Here is a 22,688-nt window from a genome sequence, read left to right on the forward strand (position 1 = left end):
ATTCCGATTTCATAGTGTTAATTATTGTTTTAGCAAAAAGGTTGACATTTACTAAATTTGTTGTATTGTTGCTGGGACAAATATTTTGTGTGGTAAATGTGGCTGAGAAGAAAACAAATCCCAGTTTCCACAAAACTTTTACCTAAATTTAAATTCCGTAATTATGTTTAGCACACCCTAAAATTCTGATTTTCCCCATCACTTTTTAATATTGTCTTGTCAAAAAAAGCCCTCCTCTTTCATTGCAAATGTTAACATTCGATTTCAGTCAAAATTAGTACACAAAGTAGCTATTGGACGGTGGCAAGTAGGACTTTAACTTATCAAATAGTTCCTGGTTGTCACCAATGTGCAAGGTCAGAAAGGGCATGTCCGGCATAAACACGGCAAGAGGTCTACAGTCTGACGGTTTGAAGTTGCAATTGCTCAGGTCCAGCATCTTTAAGTGCCTCATCTTGAGCAATTCCTTGGCACACAACTCAGCTGATTTGCTCAATGCTTTGTTGCCACCAAGGATCATGCCAGCCAGTTCGGGCATGTTGCCTACAGCCGAGGCAATGTGTTTAATGTCTGTCGTTGTCAAATCGCAAAAGCTCAGGTCAAGCCTATTTAATCGCAACATTTTCGGCAATTCCTTGGCCCACTTCTTAGCCGATCTGCCCAGTGCTTGGTTGCCAGCAAGGTTCAAGGCAGTCAGTTCGGGCATGTTACCTACAGCCGAGGAAATGTGTTCAATGTCTGTCGGTGTCAAATCGCAAAAGCTCAGGTCCAGCCTATTTAATCGCAACATTTTCGGCAATTCCTTGGCCCACTTCTCAGCCGATCTGCCCAGTGCTTGGTTGCCAGCAAGGATCATGTCAGTCAGTTCGGGCATGTTACCTACAGCCGAGGCAATGTGTTCAATGTCTGTCGGTGTCAAATCGCAAAAGCTCAGGCTCAGCCTATATAATTGCCACATTTTCGGCAATTCCTTGGCCCACTTCTCAGCCGATCTGCCCAGTGCTTGGTTGCCAGCAAGGATCATGTCAGTCAGACTGGGCATGTTACCTACAGCCGAGGCAATGTGTTCAATGTCTGTCGGTGTCAAATCGCAAAAGCTCAGGTCCAGCCTATTTATTTGCAACATTTTCGGCAATGCATTGGCACACAACTTAATTGATCCACCCAACGCTCTGTTGCCACCAAGGATTATGTCAGTCAGACTGGGCTTGTAATATACAGCCGAGGCAATGTGTTTAATGTCTGTCGGTGTCAAATTGCAACTGCTTAGGTCTAATTGTGTCATTTCCGGCAATTTCTTGACCCACTTCTCGGCCAATCCGCCCAACGCTGTGTTGCCGGCAAGGCTCAATTTAGTCAGCGCGGGAATGTGGTTCACCACAACGGAAATTGTATCAACATCTTTCCACGTTAGTGAGGAATTGCTCAGGTCCAGCGTGTGTTTTTCCTTCACTCTAAACAAGTAACGGGACCACTTCTCAGTTGATGCGCCAAGTGCCGGGTTGTCAGTGAGGATCAAGTTAGTCAGTCTGGGCATGTCACTTACAGCCAAGGCAATGTTTTCAATGTCTCTCCATTGCAATGTACAATGACTCAGGCTCAACGTCTGTATATTCGTAAATCGCAACAAATTCTTGGTCCAATAGTCAGATGACTCACTCAAGGATGTGTTGCCGGCAAGGCTCAAATTAGTCAGTGTGGGTATGCCACTTATAACCGAGGCGATGTGTTCAATGTCTGTCCATTGCAATGTACAATTGCTCAGGTTCAACGTCTGTATGTTTGTATACTGCAACGAGTTCTTGGCCCACATCTCAGCCGATCCACCCAACGCTGTGTTACTGGTAAGGTTCAAGATAGTCAGTGCGGGAATGTGGTCTAACACAATGGAAATCGTATCGATATCTTTCCATGTAAGTGAGGAATTGCTCAGGTCCAGCGTGTGTTTTTGCTTCACTCTGAACAAGTAACGGGACCACTCCTCAGTTGATGCGCCAAGTGCCGGGTTGTCAGTGAGGATCAAGTCAGTCAGTCTGGGCATGTCACCTGCAGCCCAGGCAATGTGTTCAATGTCTGTCCATTCTAATGTACAATTGCTCAGGTTCAATGTCTGTATGTACGTAAACTGCGACACATTCTTGGCCCACCGTCCAGCCGATCTGCCCAACTCTGTGTTGTCAGTGAGGATCAAGACAGTCAGGCTGGGCATGTCACTTACAGCCGAGGCAATGTGTTCGATGTCTGTCCATTGTAATGTACAATTGCTCAGGTTCAATGTCTGTATGTACGTAAACTGCGACACATTCTTGGCCCACCGTCCAGCCGATCTGCCCAACTCTGTGTTGCCGGCAAGGCTCAAGTTAGTAAGTGTGGGCATGTCACTTACAGACAACGCAATGTGCTCAATGTCTGTAATCTTAAGTTTGCAGTAACTTATTTCAAGTTTGTTGAGGCTTGTCAAGTGTTTGATATGAGGGGCCCATTCTATAGCTCTACCCCCCAATGTACTGTCCCACTTTATGCACAAATTGGTCAAGAGTTTGTGGCATTTCAGTGACATTAGGGTTTTCTCAAGATCACCCGTCACTAAAGGACAACTGTAGAGCCTCAGATTCCTGAGGTTTTCCATGTAACCCAGGGCGACGGCTAAATCACTGACCGAAGACACGCGAGAAACCTCAATAGTTTCAACGCGTGCCAGTTGTGCCGTGCGGCTCTCAGAACTACTGATGATTTCAAGAAGGTATATGAGACTGCGGAAATCATTATTGTTGTCCACCTTGATAGTTGAAGGGATCTGCGAGTCTCTGGTGAGACACTGTGGGGGATTTTTTGATTGGCTTTCAAAAAAGCAGTTTCGACTAATCACTTGTACTACTTCTGATTGGTACCTGGGCTCATCCTTATTGAACTTACTGTCAAGTAAGTTCACGATATGGGTCATGCACCTTTCATTATCACCACAACAAAAACGAAAGAGAAAATCATTTGAAACAACGTCCTTAAGTTTTGAACACATTTGCCTCAACTTGTTCTGAAATGTTATTTTCTTCTTCCAACGCGTAAGAAATCTGAGGGTTGGGATTGTCAAACTCTGCAAGTATTTCGCTGCACAGTATTCCTGCATAGTTTTGTGCATGAATTGTATGTTGTTGTGGGATTTGCGGTTTTTGATAACTCTGGCTTTGGTTAGGATGCCCGCTTTCAGTGCCAGGTCCAGCGCAATCGGTTCAAACTCATTTTCTTGAAATGAAAATCTCTTGTTGGCATTCATGAGTCCATTCAGCGCAGTTTTTCCTATGGCAATCACTGTTTCCGATGCATCTTTGATATGCGTTTTACTTGTGAACATGTGCTCAACTGCCTCAGTGAAAAGACGTGAAGTTGTTTCTGGGAGTTGTTTACTCTCCCTCCACAACAAGCACATGAGAAGTAGCAGCATCGGATTCGTAGAGAACTCACTTAGTATGTTGGACTTGCGAATGGTTTGGATTAGCGCACTGCCACTATCATCAGGATCTTCGTCATAGAATTTCTGAACGTATTCATTAACATCCTCGTCAGCAAACCCCAGAACCTTTACATGTGTGCAAGGATTTTCTACAAGTGTTTTTGACATCAGTGTCTCAAGATGAGAGGGGCGTGTGGATACGCAGATGAAACATTCCCGGTATTTTGTTCTATTGAGTGCTTTTAGGATAGAACCGAATGAGTCAGCATCGAGTGTTTTAGTCTTCATTTCATCAAAACCATCCAAAAGAATCAAGACCTCATTTGGGTTGGCCAGGATGAATTGATCAAGTTTATCTTTTGCTATTCCTGAATCTTCATCTAGAAGTTGATCGAAAGCTGAATCAACAAGGTTGGATTTTTGCGACAGGGCACACATCTCTAAAAGAAAGACAAGCTTGAATCCATTCAGAATTTCGTTTGCCTCATCGGCCCAGTCGTATGCAATCTTGTCAAAAATGGTTGACTTCCCGACACCTCCCATGCCAAAGAAAATGAGGCGTTTAATGAGTTCCCCAGTTCTTGTCCTTAATCTGAATATTTTGGCATATTCTGTTGAGTTTACAGTTTCCCCTTTCTTACCAGTGACATCTGCTACCCCTTCCCGTGTTTCTAACTGTACTTTAGTGTATATACCAGCTATGTGCCTTTGGTCATCATCAACCTTAGGTGACAACTGTACGTAACTGCCTGTTGTTTTATAAAGTATCTTTAAATTGTCCCTAGTCTTGTTACCAGCTTCTTGGCAGGGATCCATCAACCTTGGTTCTTGGTCTGGCCTCTGACTGTGCTGGGGTCTGGGTGCTGGCACTCCTATTTAGATCAAAACAAACAACAAATTGCTTCAATAAAACAATGTGTCTGAAACAGATTGAACTGTTTTTTCTATGGAGAAAAACATGTAAAGGAAATTAATGGATTTCCAGCCCGGTAGAAAAGCAGTGCACAAAATAAATCTGCGCAAACATAAATAAATGAATGTTTTGGCTATTGTACTGCTGTTGGACACAAACTTGTCCACTGTTGTCTTATAGTATAAAATGCAATTTTTACACCGATAAAAATGCAAAAAGCTGGTACCTGCAGGTGTGCAAAAAAGTTGATTGGCCATCATTATCCCAAGGTTGACTAACATAATAACAATAATCTTTTTGCCAATTCCTTAAACCCCAAACAAGTCATATATTGTTTTTTCAATTCATGTATAAACGCAAAATTAAGATGCGACTTCAATAAGGTTCTGTTAGCCTTTTTTTCAGATATGACAAACATACTCAGGGGCGTTATCTTCATTGGCAAGCGTACATAGAGGAAACAATATATATAAATAGATGGACAATATATTGTCCATCTATTTATATATATTGCAATACATTAGTTAGTTTCTGTTTCTTACACTTAAACTTGTCACGTGTTGTGCAAGTTCAAAATACTGTGAGAGGCGTAAATAAACGTATTTAGTTGGACAGCAGCACCCTTTGGTGATAAAAACACAGTCATAGGTGATGTTCTAGCCACTGACATTTTTTTGTAAGTATGAATTTTACTCCAAACTTTTATCAGAATAGTAAAGGTCGCAGGAAAAGAAACTGAAAAAAATCCACAGAGTAATTATGCTTAAATCGCACTGTATAAGGAAACCCTATGCAAATAGATGGACATGTACCACACAGACACCCATCTGCAATCATCACCACCAATAGCGATCTGACCACATTTCACAGGTCATATCTGTGTTAAGTCCTTCACTTTTTAAAAAACAATGTTTTTTTTCCCACCTAGTGCGCCACGTCAACTTGGTCTCAAATTAGCTGTAATTGGTTAAGTAATGAATACCTGAAGCTTGTGTGGAAGGAATGGGTGAGGGACTTGGGCTAGATGGATTGGCATTTGGCGAAGACGTGGCGACGTCCCCTATTCCGGTAGCACCTAAATAAAACAGACGAAAAGGTAGTAACTGCTGGTGAAAAGATTATCCCACGAAAACCAACTACGATAATCACTACACTCCAAATAAGCAATATCTCATTCGTTCAATTCTGATTGAAAATCATCTTTGCCCAACAGCTCACGATCCTAACTACGTGTGAATAATTCTTCAAATTTTGCCGAGCAATCTATTCATTTATATACAAGAGGAAAATTAATGTGCGACTCAATAAAGAACTTTTTAGCCTTTTTGTTTTAAAAGCTTATGAGCCTTTTTTATATATGGCAGAAACACAATGCGGAGGGAGGTACAGTGTACACATTTGAAGTTTTCAATACTTTGTCAATTGAAAATGTTTGCAGATGCACAATCGGCAAATCATATACACTCTAAAAAGTCCCGGGTCAGATTGGACCCAAATCCAGGTCAGGTCTGACCTGACACACTTCTGGGTCAAAATGACACTTCATGATCTCCTTCCGAGTCAATTGACCCGAGGTATTTGTCATTTTGACCCAGAAGTGTGTCAGGTCAAATCTGACCCGGACTCCAAGTAGAATCTGACCCAGACTTTCAAGAGTGTAAGTATGACTTTGATGGCAAACCACTTTGTCATTATGTAGAAGGTGAACATAATTTGACCTGACATAATTGTCATGTCGACACAGACAATTGTCATTTTGACATACCACGCACACAATGCAAAGAGAGATTTATAATTTATGCAAGTAACATAATTCTTTTTTACATTGCCCAATGAGCAAAGATATGTATTTACCATTCAGAAATCCAGCAATATCTGCTCTTCCTATGTTCTTCAATGCTGTGTACAACGTGGTCATCTGCTGTTCATCACTGATGGACTGGGCATGTTTCCATGTTACAAGCATTTCCAGACCCTGCCTTATGATGTCGTTTTGGTATTTCGTCTCAATAGTCTCAACCTGTATTGTCGTAAAGCCCAGTTCCTTAACTGCCAGTGTTATCCATGTTTTAGCAAGCCCCTCAGCGACCTTGAGCAGAGTTTTGTCATCTAGATGTGGTTCTGAACAAAATGATAACAATAGGTATACTAAGATTTACTTAGCCTTGGTCAAGGCGCTAGTTGTTTTTTATCCGGCCGTAGCGCGGTAATGCATGCAGTCATAATGTCTATGCGCTATGCATGCAGTACAGTGCATTAAAAATACAGCGCGAACAGCGACCTCACGCGGCCACTATTTTTTTGCAAATCAGTTGGACCCAATATAGCACCTTGGTTCAATCGTCCATGTGAGGGAAACTTGCTTAGTAAAACGTGGCACCGTACATAATCCATACATGTACACGTACGGGTTATGTGTCTCTGCACACGGCACCAATGCACAAAAACTGTGGTTCCTGTCACGTCCGCAAAAGGCGAATAGCTAGCTGCAAACAATTTGATGACGTCCGGATTTACCAAGGTGTGATTGGACACTCCGCCTCCACTTATCTGTATTCGCATACGAGGTCGGTGCTAGAAATCCAGCGCAAAATAAAGAAAAACATAAGCTTTTGCCGACGATTGAACCAAGGCGTGATATTTTGCAACTAATTTGCATAGAAATGGTGGCCGCATGAGATCGCTGTTCGCGCTGTATTTTTAATGCACTGCATAATGCATGGCCCTAGCGAGGATATCGTTTACGCGCCACGGCCGGGATGAATAACATATAGCGCCTTGACCAAGGCTAAGATTTACTATGGAAATCACGCTCGATAGACCAAACACTAATAACCAGAGCTACACTGAAAAATTGCCTGGGTTAATTTTACCCAAGCAAGGGTGAAAATTGCAAGTACCCAAAACTGGGTTGTCTTTTAGGCCTACCCAATAGTTTTGGGTTATAAATAATAATTTCTGTTAAATTCAAACAAAAAGTTGTGGTCATTCCAAAACTAAATTTAATTTGGTCTTGTATGACCACAATTAAGTTTTGGTTGAATTTAAAATTCTTACCCAAACAGTTGGGTAAAAGACAACCCAATTTGGGGTAATTGCAGTTTTCAGCCTCGATTGGGTAAAATTAACCCAGGCAATTATTCAATGTATCAGGGTTTCTGGCTGCCAACTTGCTGACCTGACGCAAAAACATTTGACCCCTCCCTCCTTAATTGACCCCAAGCATCTGGTCTAGCTCCTACTCACCTGTTGCAGCTGAAGGGGTAGGTACCTGAGCCTCCTGATGCATCGTGGTACTTGTACCTGTAGGGACATCAGTCCGTTGGCTGACTTCTTTAGATTGTGCATCCATGGTACTTTGCATCTCCTGCCCAATGAAAAAAAATCCTGTACATGTATGTCAACAATGAATGAAAAGTTGTGTCACATTTTGCTCTTGGTAGGTTAACATGTGAATACTTGTTACAGAGTTTTCACTAATTAAAGACCATTGGAAAACAAACACAAGGAAAGACAAAACTTAATTGTTAAAATGATCTCAGAGTGCACTAATCCTATTCACAACTGACGCAGAAAGCTAGGCTATAAAGATCGTGGAATTAAAATTGTGGTCACGTGACAAAAGAAAAAAAAATCACTTTCGCTGTTCGCATGGAGTGCTGCCAGACTGCATATGTGACATACACGACATAAAAGAGCAAGTCTCGTAAAATTGCCCCAAGACAAAGACCAGAGTCAGTCACAACTCTTATTGACTGTCACAAATGAGATAATTACAATATACAAAATGTACAACAGCAAAACGCACTAATAGTAATAGGTAATTCAGCATTTACTATATAATCCATGAAACTGAAGAAAAAAGTTAAACCATTGCTGTAGCCAAACTTACAGTTAAGTTCAGAGCAGGTTGATTCACAGACATCCAAGACAACACTGACGCACTGCAGCTGCTACGCCCACCAATCTCATGACCACTTGACGGAACTACATTATGCAAATTAATCTCAGGTTCAGTCTCCTTATATGGCGTCAACTCAAACTTTACGAGTTAATAATTAACAAACAACTTCAATATTCTGTCACATGCAAGCGGTTTGCTTCGTATGAAATAAACCATGTATTTCAATATTTTTATATCTAAATATGAATATAATAATTATACCATAATCTTAATTAAAAAATGAAATGCTGTATGTTTTAAATCCTGACAAATCGCGCAGCGATATAACAACCCCATTTGTCCTAGCTAGTATACACAAATACACCTGGGTTTCCCCAAATTGTTCCTAGGTTCCCACTGAAGTGTTTTGTTTTAGTGTACGTGCCGTACATGATGCAAAGATGTACAAAGTTGACAAGTCAGTAGGTGACTTTCCTTATCAAATGACCCGATTTTCAAGTGTTTACAAGTGTTTACAAGTGTTATTCTTAGCTCGATCAGCATCTATTCAATGCGAATTAGTTACTCTTTGAGCCTTTAGTCAACACAGACGTGGATAGACCTACGTACCTCGGTATAATACAACATGCAATACGGCAATGGTAGATTGAATTGCTATATATACCAGGCATGCAACTGGTAAGTCACAAAAAAAAGGACATTCAAATCTGTCCAAGACTTTGTACAGTGTTTTTCTATTTTCAATGACACAAATGGGAGGTCAAAAAAGAAAGAAATCAGCCGATCTGCGGAAAAGTTGCATGCCTGATACAAATTGTATTTTGTGGTATTTTAATACCGGCATTATAAGAAGCTATGCAATTCCCCTGTTAGACCAAAATAATGCTGAAATAATTACTTGGAAGTAGGCCTACCTCCTGGAACTGTCACACTAAATGTCTGGACCAATAAAAAAGGCATCCAACATTTAATTCAGTAGCAACCATTTTAATAGCGAATCTGAGAACCTGATAAAATTGTTCAAAATATGTTGCTTAAGAAAATTACTAACCCAAATTTCATATTTCAACTGCTACATCCTACACAAAGCCCTGATGCATTTACCAAGAAATATAGGCCACACTAAAGTCCTCTATTAATGCAGGATAATAAGACCTCTTTTGGAGTAATGTTTAATGTTTATACTTTTAGTTATTTTACCTAGTAAAACAGATTCCAAAAATAATTGTCCAATACTGTTTTCTGTCGGCTGCTACACAGCAAATCAAAAAAGGGGGCAAAAAAATCCTACATTTTCCAGCATTTTCCCGATTGATCATTTTTTCGAGGGTGGACAGGGACATTTGCTCCTCCCATCCCCCAACCCATTAAATTAACACCAATATGATTTTGCGCCTCTTTTTCTGTTGCTGTTTTTTCTTTTCCTTTTTTTTTTGGCTTGTCTGGTCCCCGTTCCTATAAGGGAATGAAAATCTACTTCTAAAGTTTGGGATTCACGTAGGTAGATGACAATGACAGCATGTTGTATATTTGCAGGATTATTTTTTGGAAAGAGGGCAGGGTTTTGATTTTTGAGGGAAATTATCGGGTAAAGACAATGACTGCAACAAAACAAATGAACATGGCGACTAGTTTTAAAAGTGGGCCCTCGCTTGTTTACAATGTACATCTTTCCAATAAACACAAGCTGGTTTGGTAGAACATCACTGATCGTTAACGAAGAGTGATTTAGAAGCCGACTTTTGGACTCCGAACACTATTTTGAATAACTGCAGGATTAATTTTGTGGAAAGAGGGCAGGGTTTGATATTTGAGGGATATTTGGGGTTACAAGTGAAGTCGATAAACATGAAATTGCCGAAAACAAACTTGGCAATAGTGTCCAAGTAGTCTGGTTCCACATAAGATTTGTACTGTTCAGAATCTTTTGGTACTCCGGAACCAGACTAGCTTCCATACTGCACGGTGCAGTAAGTGTGTTGATTCGTTCAGGCTTGTTTCAGCTAAGAAAAACAATTTTTCTTTCAATTAACTGTTCTGAATTAAAAAAAAAAATAGGGTCAGCATAATTAAGACAGCGTTTCCCAAAGTTGCACAGTTTGGGGGAGTGACAAAACGTTTTTAAGAATAACAAAAAACGGAGGTGTCCTCAACTACACAAACTCCAACCACCATGGCTTCAAATAATGCTCTTGTGGCAACTCATACAAAAAAATTGGTACTCAAAGTTTACCAATATAAAGGTCCCTATAATAATAATAATAATAAACCATTTTTATAAAGCGCATTTTACACAGACCCAATGCGCTGAACAATTAACAAAGAAAACACTACAGCCTGTCTAAGGCTTACCTTGCTTGATATTTGAGCACAAACCACATCACTGGGAACCGTACATGGACGTCGGGATACCAGACTGTGCCGTCACGCATAAACCATTGAGTTATGGCCTCGGACAAGCTGTGCCACCCAACTTGTAATTTTCTTACACCCAAAACACGCATGAGGTCATATCGGTATGGCAGTCATACAAAGCTGTTGTCGACCTTAAATTTTTTCAAAACTTCCTTAGGCCGGTAGGTCTATTTACATTTGAAAAACTTTACATTTGAAAAACCTGACAAGTCAAGAGAGGGCGCTCCTCACATTTATTTTAAACATATCACATCAGCCAAGAGAGGGCTCCCTATACTTTAGCCTGACAAAATCTTGGCAATTCTGGTTAAATCCCTCCGTTCTGGTCACGATGTATGGTCTGATGAGGTCTTTTCATTGCTTTTAGCGGTTTAAATTTGCAATGAATTTAATGACCACATTCATTCATATTTCAAACTTGCTGAGCAGGCTAGTAGGGCTCAATTACACTTAGCACGAAGAGAAACACAGTCTGCTGATGTCACATTATCAGTTACTGGTTCATCTCCTAACCGCAACTCAGCCTGATTGAAATGCCATGAATGGCAATAAATCAACAAATTCATTATTCATCATGTAAACTTTGTCCAGAGTTTTTCAGTCACAAGTCAAAGTCATGTGTAGGGATGAACAATGACAAAGGAATGTCTTTCCTATAGCTGAATTGAATAGTCTGTGACTTAACCCTAAAAGGGCCGGGTTATTTTGACCATCTCTCAGCTGGGGGAGGGGGAACCAGATCTCAGCCATCGAGTGACAACATTTTTTGAAACTCGGTACATGCACAGAACAACTCTTCATGAACCTACCCAAGAAATTTCTTGATTATAGATCAAAGGGTTTGGAATTATGGCTAATCAATTTTTTATATATACAAATGGTAATTCTGCTCTGTGTACATGACGTATATGGGAAAATTCAGTTTTCATGGCGCATAGCGCCAGATTTTTTTTTTTAGTTTTTATGGTCCCCCCCCCCCCTTTTTTTATGTTTTTGGTATCAAAAGATGCGCAAGGCTCAAGGCTAAAGAGTCATAACAGCTCAGGTCGCGAAAATATTTTTTTTTAAAGCCATCGTGAAAAAAGTTGGGTGGGGGAGAGGGCAGATTCCCCCTCGGCCCTTTTAGGGTTAACTTGAGACAGGATGACTAGTCATTGATTCAATACAACTCTCTGTGACTGACTCCGTTGCAATTCTGTTTTATAGTATGGTTCATTGTCGTATACTTGACTGTCTTTCTTATTGAAGAAAGCAACTTACCAGTCGTTTATAAAGGGCTGCTTTGGCTCTGAATGCAAAAGACCACGGATTGATGTACACTGGCCGGTATGTCTCAGTCAACAATGTGATCACGACAGTAAGAGCAAACCTACGTCAGTCTGAAACATAACGTACAACAGGGTTAGATAAAGGAGATTTAGGCTGTGTTATAGTCAAGGAACTTACGACCAATCAGGAGTATCTTCATATCAGGGAATGGACAATAACAAAGCAATGTCTTTGTCACCGTTTATTTGAAAAGCTTTATTTGAAAAGTGATAGACTTGTGATGACTTAACTAAACCACTGTGAATGATCCAACAGTTGACTTCAAAAAACCTTCATTCATCAATAAGATTTTGTTTTGAGGCTGAAACACGCAAAGACATTGTTATCCACATCATGTAAGGGGGGGGGGGGTTTCGATCAGTTTATGAGAGTCGATATAAGCAAGCATGCTCAGATGAAGTTCTTGCAGAGTAAGATCAATAAATCCTGAGCCTACCAATGCAGGACTTGCCATCTCCCTCTGTTCCTTCAGGACAAGATCCACAGGTGAAATTTAAAGATGGTGGGTCATCATCAAAACACGCCACTCCAAGGAAGCTGGGGTTGTCTTGACAGGCGTCCTAGTTCACCTCACAGAAGTCACCTGACCAGCCAGGTGTGCAGTCACATGACACAACCTGGAAATCAAGGCCGGAAATTGAGTCAAAATCACAAATTCACTGACATTCACGACATGCATGTACATGTCAGCCACCTACCCTTAGAACTAGGGCAGAGGACCGTAACACAAAATGATACCTTATAGCAACAAACGTTTTGAAATTGAAAAAAAAAATCGTATCAGTATTTAGTGTTTCACTCATTCTCAAAGCCATTCATGGGAAAATGACAGACAAAGCTGAAAATAACCTTGCATCATCAGAAACAAACAAAAAAGGACAATTATTTCTTGTTTTTGGATTTTGATCAGCATTACAATGCATTTATTATTTTAAACATCTGACTTAAGTTTTAACTTGTTTGAATTGTACACACTATGATAGCTATTGCCCACTATATAAAGGCACAACTAAATATTTGAGATAGACCATTATAAAGGCGTTTCATTTGAATTGTATGTCCAACGTGTACAAATCAAGTCTAAAGCTTTTACAGCAACAAACAAGTTTGTTGAACGGCAACCGACTGAAACATAGACCAGTCTCCCTCATTAAAGTAGGGCTGTGACTTTACGGATAATAGGGTAATCGGGTATCCATCCGATAAATACAATGAGCTGGAAGTGTACTCATATATCCGTCAAAGAGGACAGGGATGATGGTGGGTTCAAATTGTCCAATCTTGACTTCTTGAGGCAAACGGAAACTAACTTAAAGTTTATACACTCATCGTCACCGTACTTGTCTCAAGATACCATGCAATAAAACAAAATAACAAAACCAACAGAATAAAACAGAACTTAGCATTCGCTACTTGAACTACTACACCAGCTGGAGTCCGGCAGTCTCCTGATGAGGAACACAGCTGTTCGAAATGTCGAGCTAGACCAACTGGTTCTTCTCAGAACCACACAACTCACAAAGAGATATCATTCACATTGTGTTACCACAAACCTCCCATTCATTGATAATGTCCACCATGCATAACTTAAGTCTCATTTAAAATGGAATGTGATTGACCCAAAATGATCACAATAAAAACAATGTGAAGATACAAACAAAGTTATTTTGTACGAGTTGTATTGATGAGCGATTACAGATATAAATGAAATACAACAAAGTCTGCTTCAGTGATTAGAAAATCACAAATTTTCTTTCAACTGAAAGACTCCCTTGTTAGTTTAGTCGGAAAAGGGGGGTATCGTGCACCCTCGGAAATCAATTTCTAATCAACGTTTCTAGGTCAGAAAAAATGCGTAGAATACGATTTGCTATGTTAAAAAATTCAAAAAATGTCCCACGTATTGTTTTTATGCAAATTAGTGCCGCCATTACCGAAAAATCAATTTTTAATTATATCTCAGCCAATATTGCAGATAACTGAACGAACAAGGTGTCTAAACCCATGTTTTCTAGGTCAGAGATCACAATAAAACTATTCTGGAAGTGACCACATGTGTCTGTGGCATAGTAATATGCAAATTAGTGCGGCTAATACCGGGAAATCATGTTTTTGGCATATCTCGGCCAATAGAGCACATAACTACACCAGTATGGTGTCTAAACCCATGTTTTGAGGGTCAAGTATCATTAGAAGACCATTCACGAAATAACTATGTGTGCCTTTGGCATGAAAATATGTAAATTATAAAGTGTCGGTTTATCAGATATTTGATTTTTAGCCAATATCTCGGCCAATATTGCACTTAACTACACAAGTAAGGTGTCTAAACCCATGTTTTGAGGGTCAGGTATCATTAGAAGACCATTCACGAAGTAACTATGTGTGTCTTTGGCATGAAAATATGTAAATTATAAATTGCCGGTTTATCAAAAAAATTATTTTCAGCCAAATTGTATTCAATTTCAGCCAATATTACAGTTTATTTTGAACTAGATGGCTTAAAATAAACTTTGAACATTATTGCTTATCAAAAACCCTTCTGTCAACATTAACTGCAATATTGGCCGAGATATTGGCTAAAAATCAAATTTCTGAAAAATCGACACTTTAGAATTTACATATTTACCTGCCAAGGACACACATAGTTACTTCGTGAATGGTCTTCTAATGATACCTGACCCTCAAAGCATGGGTTTAGACACCTTACTTGTGTAGTTATGTGCAATATTGGCCGAAATATTGGCTAAAAATCAAATATCTGAAAAACCGACACTTTATAATTTACATATTTTCATGCCAAAGACACACATAGTTACTTCGTGAATGGTCTTCTAATGATACTTGACCCTCAAAACATGCAGTTTAGACACCTTACTGGTGTAATTATGTGCTCTATTGGCCGAGATATGCCAAAAACATGACTTTCCGGTATTTGCGGCACTAATTTGCATATTACTATGCCACAGACACATGTGGTCACTTCCAGTATAGTTTTATTGTGATCTCTGACCTTGAAAACATGGGTTTAGACACCTAGTTCGTTCAGTTATCTGCAATATTGGCTGAGATATAGTTACAAATAGATTTTTCGGTAATGGCGGCACTAATTTGCATAAAAACAATACGTGGGACATTTTTTGAATTTTTTAACATAGCAAATCGTTTTCTACGCATTTTTTCTGACCTAGAAACGTTGATTAGAAATTGATTTCCGAGGGTGCACGATACCCCCCTTTTCCGACTGAACTATGTAGGGTGTGTGAAAAATCATATATGAAAATCGGAGGATTCAGGATAAATGACATCACACATCCAAAATACAGGGCAAGTAACAAAAAAAGCGGAACCCAAATCTCCAAAAATATATTTCATATTTTAAAAAATACGTAGCACCAAAAATAATCATGACCATGCTCGAAAGCCAATTTCATAAACTACTTTTAGATGAAAAAAATACTGAAATTGCTCAATCCGTTCAAGGAATATCACCAGTTACATGCAATAACCCTAAAACCTCTTTCTTCCAAAAATTTGATTCAAGAATCTTTGTCACAAGTGAATTCAAACATCACCAGCGATAAAACCTCAGTTTAAAAAATAAAAATATTCAACAAAGTCCTTTTCAAGGCCTGTCTTTTACAAAAAGTTGATTTTATAAATCACATTGTTTGCTTAAGCAGGGTTGTTAATAAACATATTGTGTACTACAGTTGTTGACAGTTGTTGACAAAAGTATTGTGCCTCATTTTCTTTGTTATTTCAAACAGTCAGAACACACAAAAATATTTGTTTATTGGACGAAACAGGTTTTAGGGTCATCGTGTTGAAATGGTGATATTCTTTGAACAGAGTTAGCAATTTCAGTATTTTTTTCATCTAAAAGTAGTTTATGAAATTGGCTTTCCAGTCATGATCATTTTTAGTGCTACATATTCTTTTAAATATGAAATATATTTTCGGCAGTCTTCATTTTTAACGCATATAATCCTGAATACAGTTGTTCGTAGAACAGTTCGTGCTTACAGTTTACAAAAGTGATTTTCACATGACTCCTAGCACCAAATTTTGTTTAAAAAAATACAAAATATATATGTTTCTTTCAAAAATAAAACTGTATTTACATTATTGACATAAATATTACCAGTACTGTAGTTGGTGGTTGGAGTAATCCCCAAAGTACTTAACTGATCAATGTTTTCAAGGTTTAAACACAAATACCATAATTTTGAGGCCTAAAAGTCCATAAAAATGTAACTTTATTTACAAAAATATACATGTATTTTCCATTCGTAGTTGGATTAATCACAAAAATCACTCAAAGGATACTCATTGTTTTAATGTTACACATAAACACATATGTTGTCTGGCCAACCCGTTTCAACTTGTGAAGGAAATGGACCAAACCACCCATACAGCCTCAGTGTTTGGTAAGAAATCAACGAGTACCATGCATCCATGAGGTTTTCACATCAGTGATGTTAATCATGCACACACGTGAAGATAAAAATGACACTTCCCAACTAAGGCCTTCCTTCTGGCCACAATTTTGACCCAGATAATCTTCATTTTGACATAGAGACTGTCGTAGTGATATGAAAAAGTGCTACTTTTACATGATAAACAGTCAATTTGACCCAGAAGTGTGTCAGGTCCAATCTGACCCGGATTCTGGATCGAATCTGAACCGGGTCGAATCTGACCCAGGACTTATAAGAGTTTAAGTTTGACTTTGATGCCAAACCACTGTGTCGTACGTAGAGGCTGAACAGTTAATTGTCTTACACGAAGCGTGACCCTGCTGACGATCTGAATTAAGAATGAATCATTGCCCAATGTTTATGCTTAAATAGCAAACAGGCATCCTAGAACAGCCGTGTGATTGTGAATGCAGATTTCCAAAGGTAACGGAAAACTTTATTTTGAATGAATCAACATGCACACAGACATGTGGATGTTCGCGGGCGAAATCTTGGAAAATCACTTTATCCCGTTTGGAAGACTGTATCTTTATGCACCTTTCAGGGTTTGTTTCCATTATAATGTTCCAATTATGTGCTAAAAATCATCAAGGCAAGTGAGTTTCCATGTAAACCTTAAGCGATTGGAAGCAGAGTTTAACTCATTCGATCCACCCAATCCCCGGTTGTCAGCAAGGTACAAGTCATGCAGTACGGGTATGCCACTTACAGCCGAGGTGATATTTGACGATTTTGAATTGCAATTCCTCAGGTTGAGCCTATTTAAGTGCATCATATTCAGCAATGCCGGCTTTGCCAACAACTTAGCCAATTAATTTGCCCAATGCTTTATTCCCATTAAGGGTCAAATCAGTCAGTCTGGGCATGTCACCTACAGCCGAGGCGATGTGTTTAATATCTGTCCCTTTCAATTTGCAATCGCTCAGGTCCAGCCTCTTTAAGTGCGTCATTTTCGGCATTTCCTTTGCCCACAACTCAGCCGATCCGCCCAATGCTTTGTTGCCATTAAGGATCAAGTCAGTCAGTCTGGGCATGTCACGTACAGCCAAGGCAATGTGTTCAATGTCTGGCGGTGTCAAATCACAACAGGTCAGGTCCAGCTTCTTCACATGCGTGCATTTTGGCAATTCCTTGGCCCATGAGTTCGCCGATCCACACAATGACGAGTGGAAACTAAGGATCAAGTCAGTCAGTCTGGGCATGTCACCTACAGCCATGGCAATGTGTTTAATCTCTGATGGCATCAAATCACAATCGCTCAGGTCCAGCCTCTTTAAGTGCGCCATTTTTGACAATTCGTCGGCCCACCAATCAGCCCATCCGCCCAATAACCAGTTTGAATTAAGGATCAAGTCAGTCAGTCTGGGCATGTCACCTACAGCTGAGGCAATGTGTTCAATGTCTGTTGGTGTCAAATGACAATCACTCAGTTTAAGCCAATTTAAGTGCGTCAATTTCGCTAATTCATCGGCCCACAATTCAGCTGACCCGCCCAATGTCACATTGCGAGCAAGGATCAAGTCAGTCAGTCTGGGCATGTCACATACCGCTGTGGCAATGTGTTCAATGTCTGTCGGTGTCCAATCGCAGTCGCTCAGGTCCAGCCTAAATAAGTGCATCAATTTTGGTAATTCATTGGCCCACAACTCAGCCGATCCACCCAATGTATTGTTAGAAGAAAAGTTCAAGTCATTCAGTCCGGGTATGTCATGTGCAGCCAAAGCAATGTGTTCAATGTCTGTTCCCAGCAGTTTGCAGTCACTTATATCAAGTTCCTCAAGGCTTGTCAAGTGTTTGATATGAGGGGCCCATGCTATAGCTCTACCTCCCAGTGTATCGCAACTATCTATTTTAAGACTAGTCAAGTTTGGGTTGTGTTTCAGAGACCGCAGGGTTTTCTCAAGATCACCCTTCACAAAAGGACAATCACACAGCCGCAGTTCCCTGAGGTTTTTCATGTGACCCAGGGCAGGGGCTAAATCACTGATCAAAGGCATGTCCCAAACCGTAACCATTTCAATGCGAGACAGGTATGCAGTGCGGCTGTCAGACCTATAGATGATTTCAAGAAGGTACATGAGACTGCGGAAATCATCGTTGTCCACTTCAATATTTGATGGGACAAGGGAGTAGCTGTTAATACCCGCTGGGACCTTATCAGACTGGCTTTCAAAAAAGCAGTTTAGAGTTATCGCTTGTATGGTATTTGTTTTGTGCTTGAACATGGACTTATCGCCAGTACTTCTTTCACTTATCTTACAATAGTCTAGCAAGTTTACAATGCGAGTCATGCACTCTTCACTGTCCCCACAGCAAAAACGTAACAGAAAGTCGTTTGAAACAAGGTCCTCCATTGTTGAACACAATTGACTCAAAATTCTCTGAAATTTGCCACTTTCTAAACTCTGCAAGTATTTCGCTGCGCAGTATTCCTGCATTGTCTTGTGCATGAATTGTATGCTGTTGTGGGATTTGAGGTTTTTGATAACACTCTGCCGGTTAAGAATGCCTGCTTTCAGTGCCAGGAGCAGTGCAATCGGGTCAAACTCATCTTCCTGAAATGAGAATTTCTGGTCAGCAAACAAAAGTCCACGCAGCGCAGTTTTTCCTATTGCATTAACTTCTTTTGGTACATCTAACTTTCTCTTTTTCACATCCGATGCTGTTTTCTTGTCTTCGTCTTTTCTTGTGAACATGTAATCAACTGCCTTAGTGAAGAGGCGTGAGGTTGTTTCTGGGAGTTTATTATTCTCCCTCCACAATAAGCACATAAGCAGCAGCAGCATAGGATTTTTGGCTAAATCATGCGGCACACTGGACTTTCCAATGGTTTGGATTAGCACATTACCACTATCAGAATCTTCAGCATAGAATTTCTGGATGTATTCGTGAACATCCTCGTCAGTAAATCCCAGAACCTGTACATATATGCAAGGATTTTGGACAAGTGATCTTGACATCAGTGTCTCAAGATGAGAGGGGCGGGTCGAGACACAGATGGAAGACTTCCTGTATTTTGTTCTATTGAGTGCTTTTAGGATTGAACCGAATGAGGCTGCATTGAGTTTTTCAGTAGTCATTTCATCAAAACCATCCAAAAGAATCAAGACCTCATTTGGGTTGGCCAGGATGAATTTTTCGAGTTCCTCTTTAGCTATTCCTGAATCTTCATCTAGAAGTTGATCAAAGGCATCAACGAGATCAGATTCTTGCGACAGGGCACACATCTTTAAACGAAAGACGAGCTTGAATTCATTCAGGATTTCGCTTGTCTCATCAGCCCAGTCGTATGCAATCTTATCAAAAATGGTTGACTTCCCCACACCGCCCATGCCAACGAAAATGAGGCGTTTGATGAGTTCCCCAGTTCTTGTCTTTACTCTGAATATTTTGTTATACTCTGTGGAGTTTACATTTTCTCCTTTCTGGCCCCTTTTTCTAACAGTCTCCCCACTAGTGACAACTGCTACCCCTTCCCGTGTTTCTAACTGTACTTTGGTGTATATACCAGCAATGTGCATTTGGTCATTATCAACCCCAGGCAACAACTGAACATAACTGCCTGTTGTTCTGTAAAATTCCTTCAAAATGTCCCTAGTCTTGTTACCGACATCTTGGTAGCTAGGAGCCCCCAGCCTTGGTTCTTGGTCCGGTCTCTGACTATGCTGAGGTCTGGGTGCAGGCACTCCTATTCAGATCAAAATAAGCAACATGTAATTGCTTCAATAAAACAATGTTTCTGAAACGTAATGAAAAGTCTTCCTCAACTGGTAAAAACATGCAATTTATGACTTGGGATTTCTAGTCCGTTAGTAAGGCACTGCACAAAATAAATTTGTCAAAAAATAATCCAAAATGTTTCAGCTTTTGTGTTGTTGGACCGAACGTTGTCAAGTGTTGCCTCATACATGTAGTACAATCCCTTATTTTTACACCAACAAAAATATTCAGACAAAAAGCTGGTAAATGTAACTGCAGGTGTACGAACGAGCTGATTTGATGTCATTATCCCAAGATTGACTGAAAAAGCAATAACCTTTTTGTGGTAATCAATACATTTCAAATAAGCCATATCCGGTTCCTTTAAATCTTATGACTTTTATCAAACAAATAAGATCATATTTACCTGGTCCCTCCAATGGAAAGTTGTAATTGATATTAACTCCACTTGAATTAACAATGATAGGGTTGTGGCTACCGCTGATTGTGCCACTGTTTCCGATGGCTCCAGTTCTTTGTGACAAATCTACAATCACAAGCAAGAATTAAACATTATCCTTTAAAAAGCGGCCAACAAAATAATGCATGTACTCCTCTATTTGCCGTCTGTACTTGGAAACATTACCTTAAACCAGTTCACGCTGGAGGCCGTGTATACATGCAAAAGTTTTGCGGTATTCGGAACGGATGACGGATAAAAACACAGGGAGAGAGGCCAGAAATATGTCAGCGACACCCTCGCAGCAAGCGAGGCCGGAAATATGAGTGTGCTGCCCAAGGGTGATGGCTTCAGCCCGCCTGACTTGAGGGCAAGTGAAAAGTAATAACCCAAGAAATCTTCTGGTGATGTGGGGAGGGGGAGGGTGGTAAATGCCCCTCCACTCCCCAGTGTACAATGTACTCACCTGTTGCAGCTGAGGGGTCGGGTACCTGAGCCTCCTGTTGCATCATGGTAAGGACATCAGTCTGTTGGCAGGCTGCTTCAGATTGTTGCATCGTGGTAGGGACATCAGTCCGTTGGCAGGCTGCTTCAGATTGTTGCATCGTGGTAGGGACATCAGTCCGTTGGCAGGCTGCTTCAGATTGTTGCATCGTGGTAGGGACATCAGCCCGTTGGCAGGCTGCTTCATACTGTTGCATCGTGGTAGGGACATCAGTCTGTTGGCTGGCTGCTGCAGATTGTTGCATCGTGGTAGGGACATCAGTCGGTTGGCTGGCTGCTTCAGATTGTGCATCCATGGTACTTTGGATCACCCAACCGCAAATGAAAGTCCTGTGTGTCAATGATTAATGAAAACTGTGTCACAAACTTATTGCACTTCCAGTAACACTGAAAGTGAAGGTCAAGCAGTTCTGTCCCCCGGCAATGAGAAATGGTGCTCAAGGCATCGTCTAACTCCTCGTGAAAAATGAACACGATTCTGTATTGTGTTCAAGAGAGAATAGATAATTATATTGTCAAATTGTGCCCTTAGATTGCTTTTAATTTGATACCTAATGACGTCATGATGATGTAACAAAGTTTATAACATCTTCGTACAAGTTCACACTAGGTTTTGTTATCCTCCTGTTAACCGTTAACCCGCGTTTGGAAGAAATTTCTGTTCATTTTTATTCAAGCTAAATGTCTTCATTTTCTCGTCCTGAGAGAGCCGACTTAGCCGGACTTTACTGTATGAAGAAAAAAGCAGTTCTGTCCCCCGGCATCAGGTTGCAACATTCTTTCCCAAAGAAATGTGAACAGCGCGGATTTGATCCCAAAGCACCTTCGGCATAATCGAACGTTTCAACTGAAGTGAAGAGCTCTTGTTTAACAGGAATTGTAAGATAATTGCAAATGGTGTTTTTTACAATGACATAATGACAGTGGGAGGCGGGGAAGGGGGGGGGGGAACATTTGATAGGCCCATTACAACTGTCTGGCGTGTGACTGTCAGAATTAACTCAGAAAGAATGTTGCAATCAATATCGTAATATTGGGGCGTCTGCACGATATATATCGTGCAGACGCCAATTTTTGTCTTCATGGCTTACATGCAACTGTTACTTTTGTAGTTTGTCCTTTTTTCTTTATCAATTGTCATATCCAGTAATTTTTCGGAGAGCTATAGAATGCAGGGCCACGCCGGAAAAGGTTTTTTTTGTAGTTGGATGCGATGTGAGGAGTGGGGTCGTTGAGTAGAATGGCACTCTTTTGAGAACGAAGCAACTTTGGTATATGAGATTTCTCCTGTGCGTACGCAGGTACCGGTACGGTATGAACGTGGATGTATCCAAAAATAGAGGGCGGTATAGAGAGTGAATTATTGACAAGTACGTAGTATATATACCGAGCGGGACGGCTTGGGATGTCTTGGATGCGCGGATGCGGGGTGGATGAGCACGAAGTCATCAATAGAGGGCGCTTTATTTACCCCAGGACCCTCTACTGTATTTACCTTATAGGACCCACTGCTTTATTTCCCTATCTAAAAC

The 22,688-nt window shown here is 40.4% G+C and overlaps 1 protein-coding gene across 1 annotated transcript; it reads right to left on the reverse strand.

The window, feature by feature from the left end:
- Positions 1-274: 274 nt before the first annotated feature.
- Positions 275-21,252, reverse strand: LOC119720312 (NLR family CARD domain-containing protein 4-like). The gene is made up of 3 exons (XM_038189953.1): positions 21,119-21,252; positions 20,620-20,739; positions 275-4,323 (listed from the first exon to the last, which is right to left on the reverse strand). Exons 1-3 carry the CDS (start codon positions 21,207-21,209, stop codon positions 275-277), a joined length of 4,260 nt encoding a protein of 1,419 aa, XP_038045881.1. The 5' UTR covers positions 21,210-21,252.
- Between the last annotated feature and the right edge of the window lie 1,436 nt (positions 21,253-22,688).

Source organism: Patiria miniata, unplaced genomic scaffold (genome assembly GCF_015706575.1).
Source record: "Patiria miniata isolate m_02_andy unplaced genomic scaffold, ASM1570657v1 HiC_scaffold_9, whole genome shotgun sequence".
NCBI lineage: Eukaryota > Metazoa > Echinodermata > Asteroidea > Valvatida > Asterinidae > Patiria > Patiria miniata.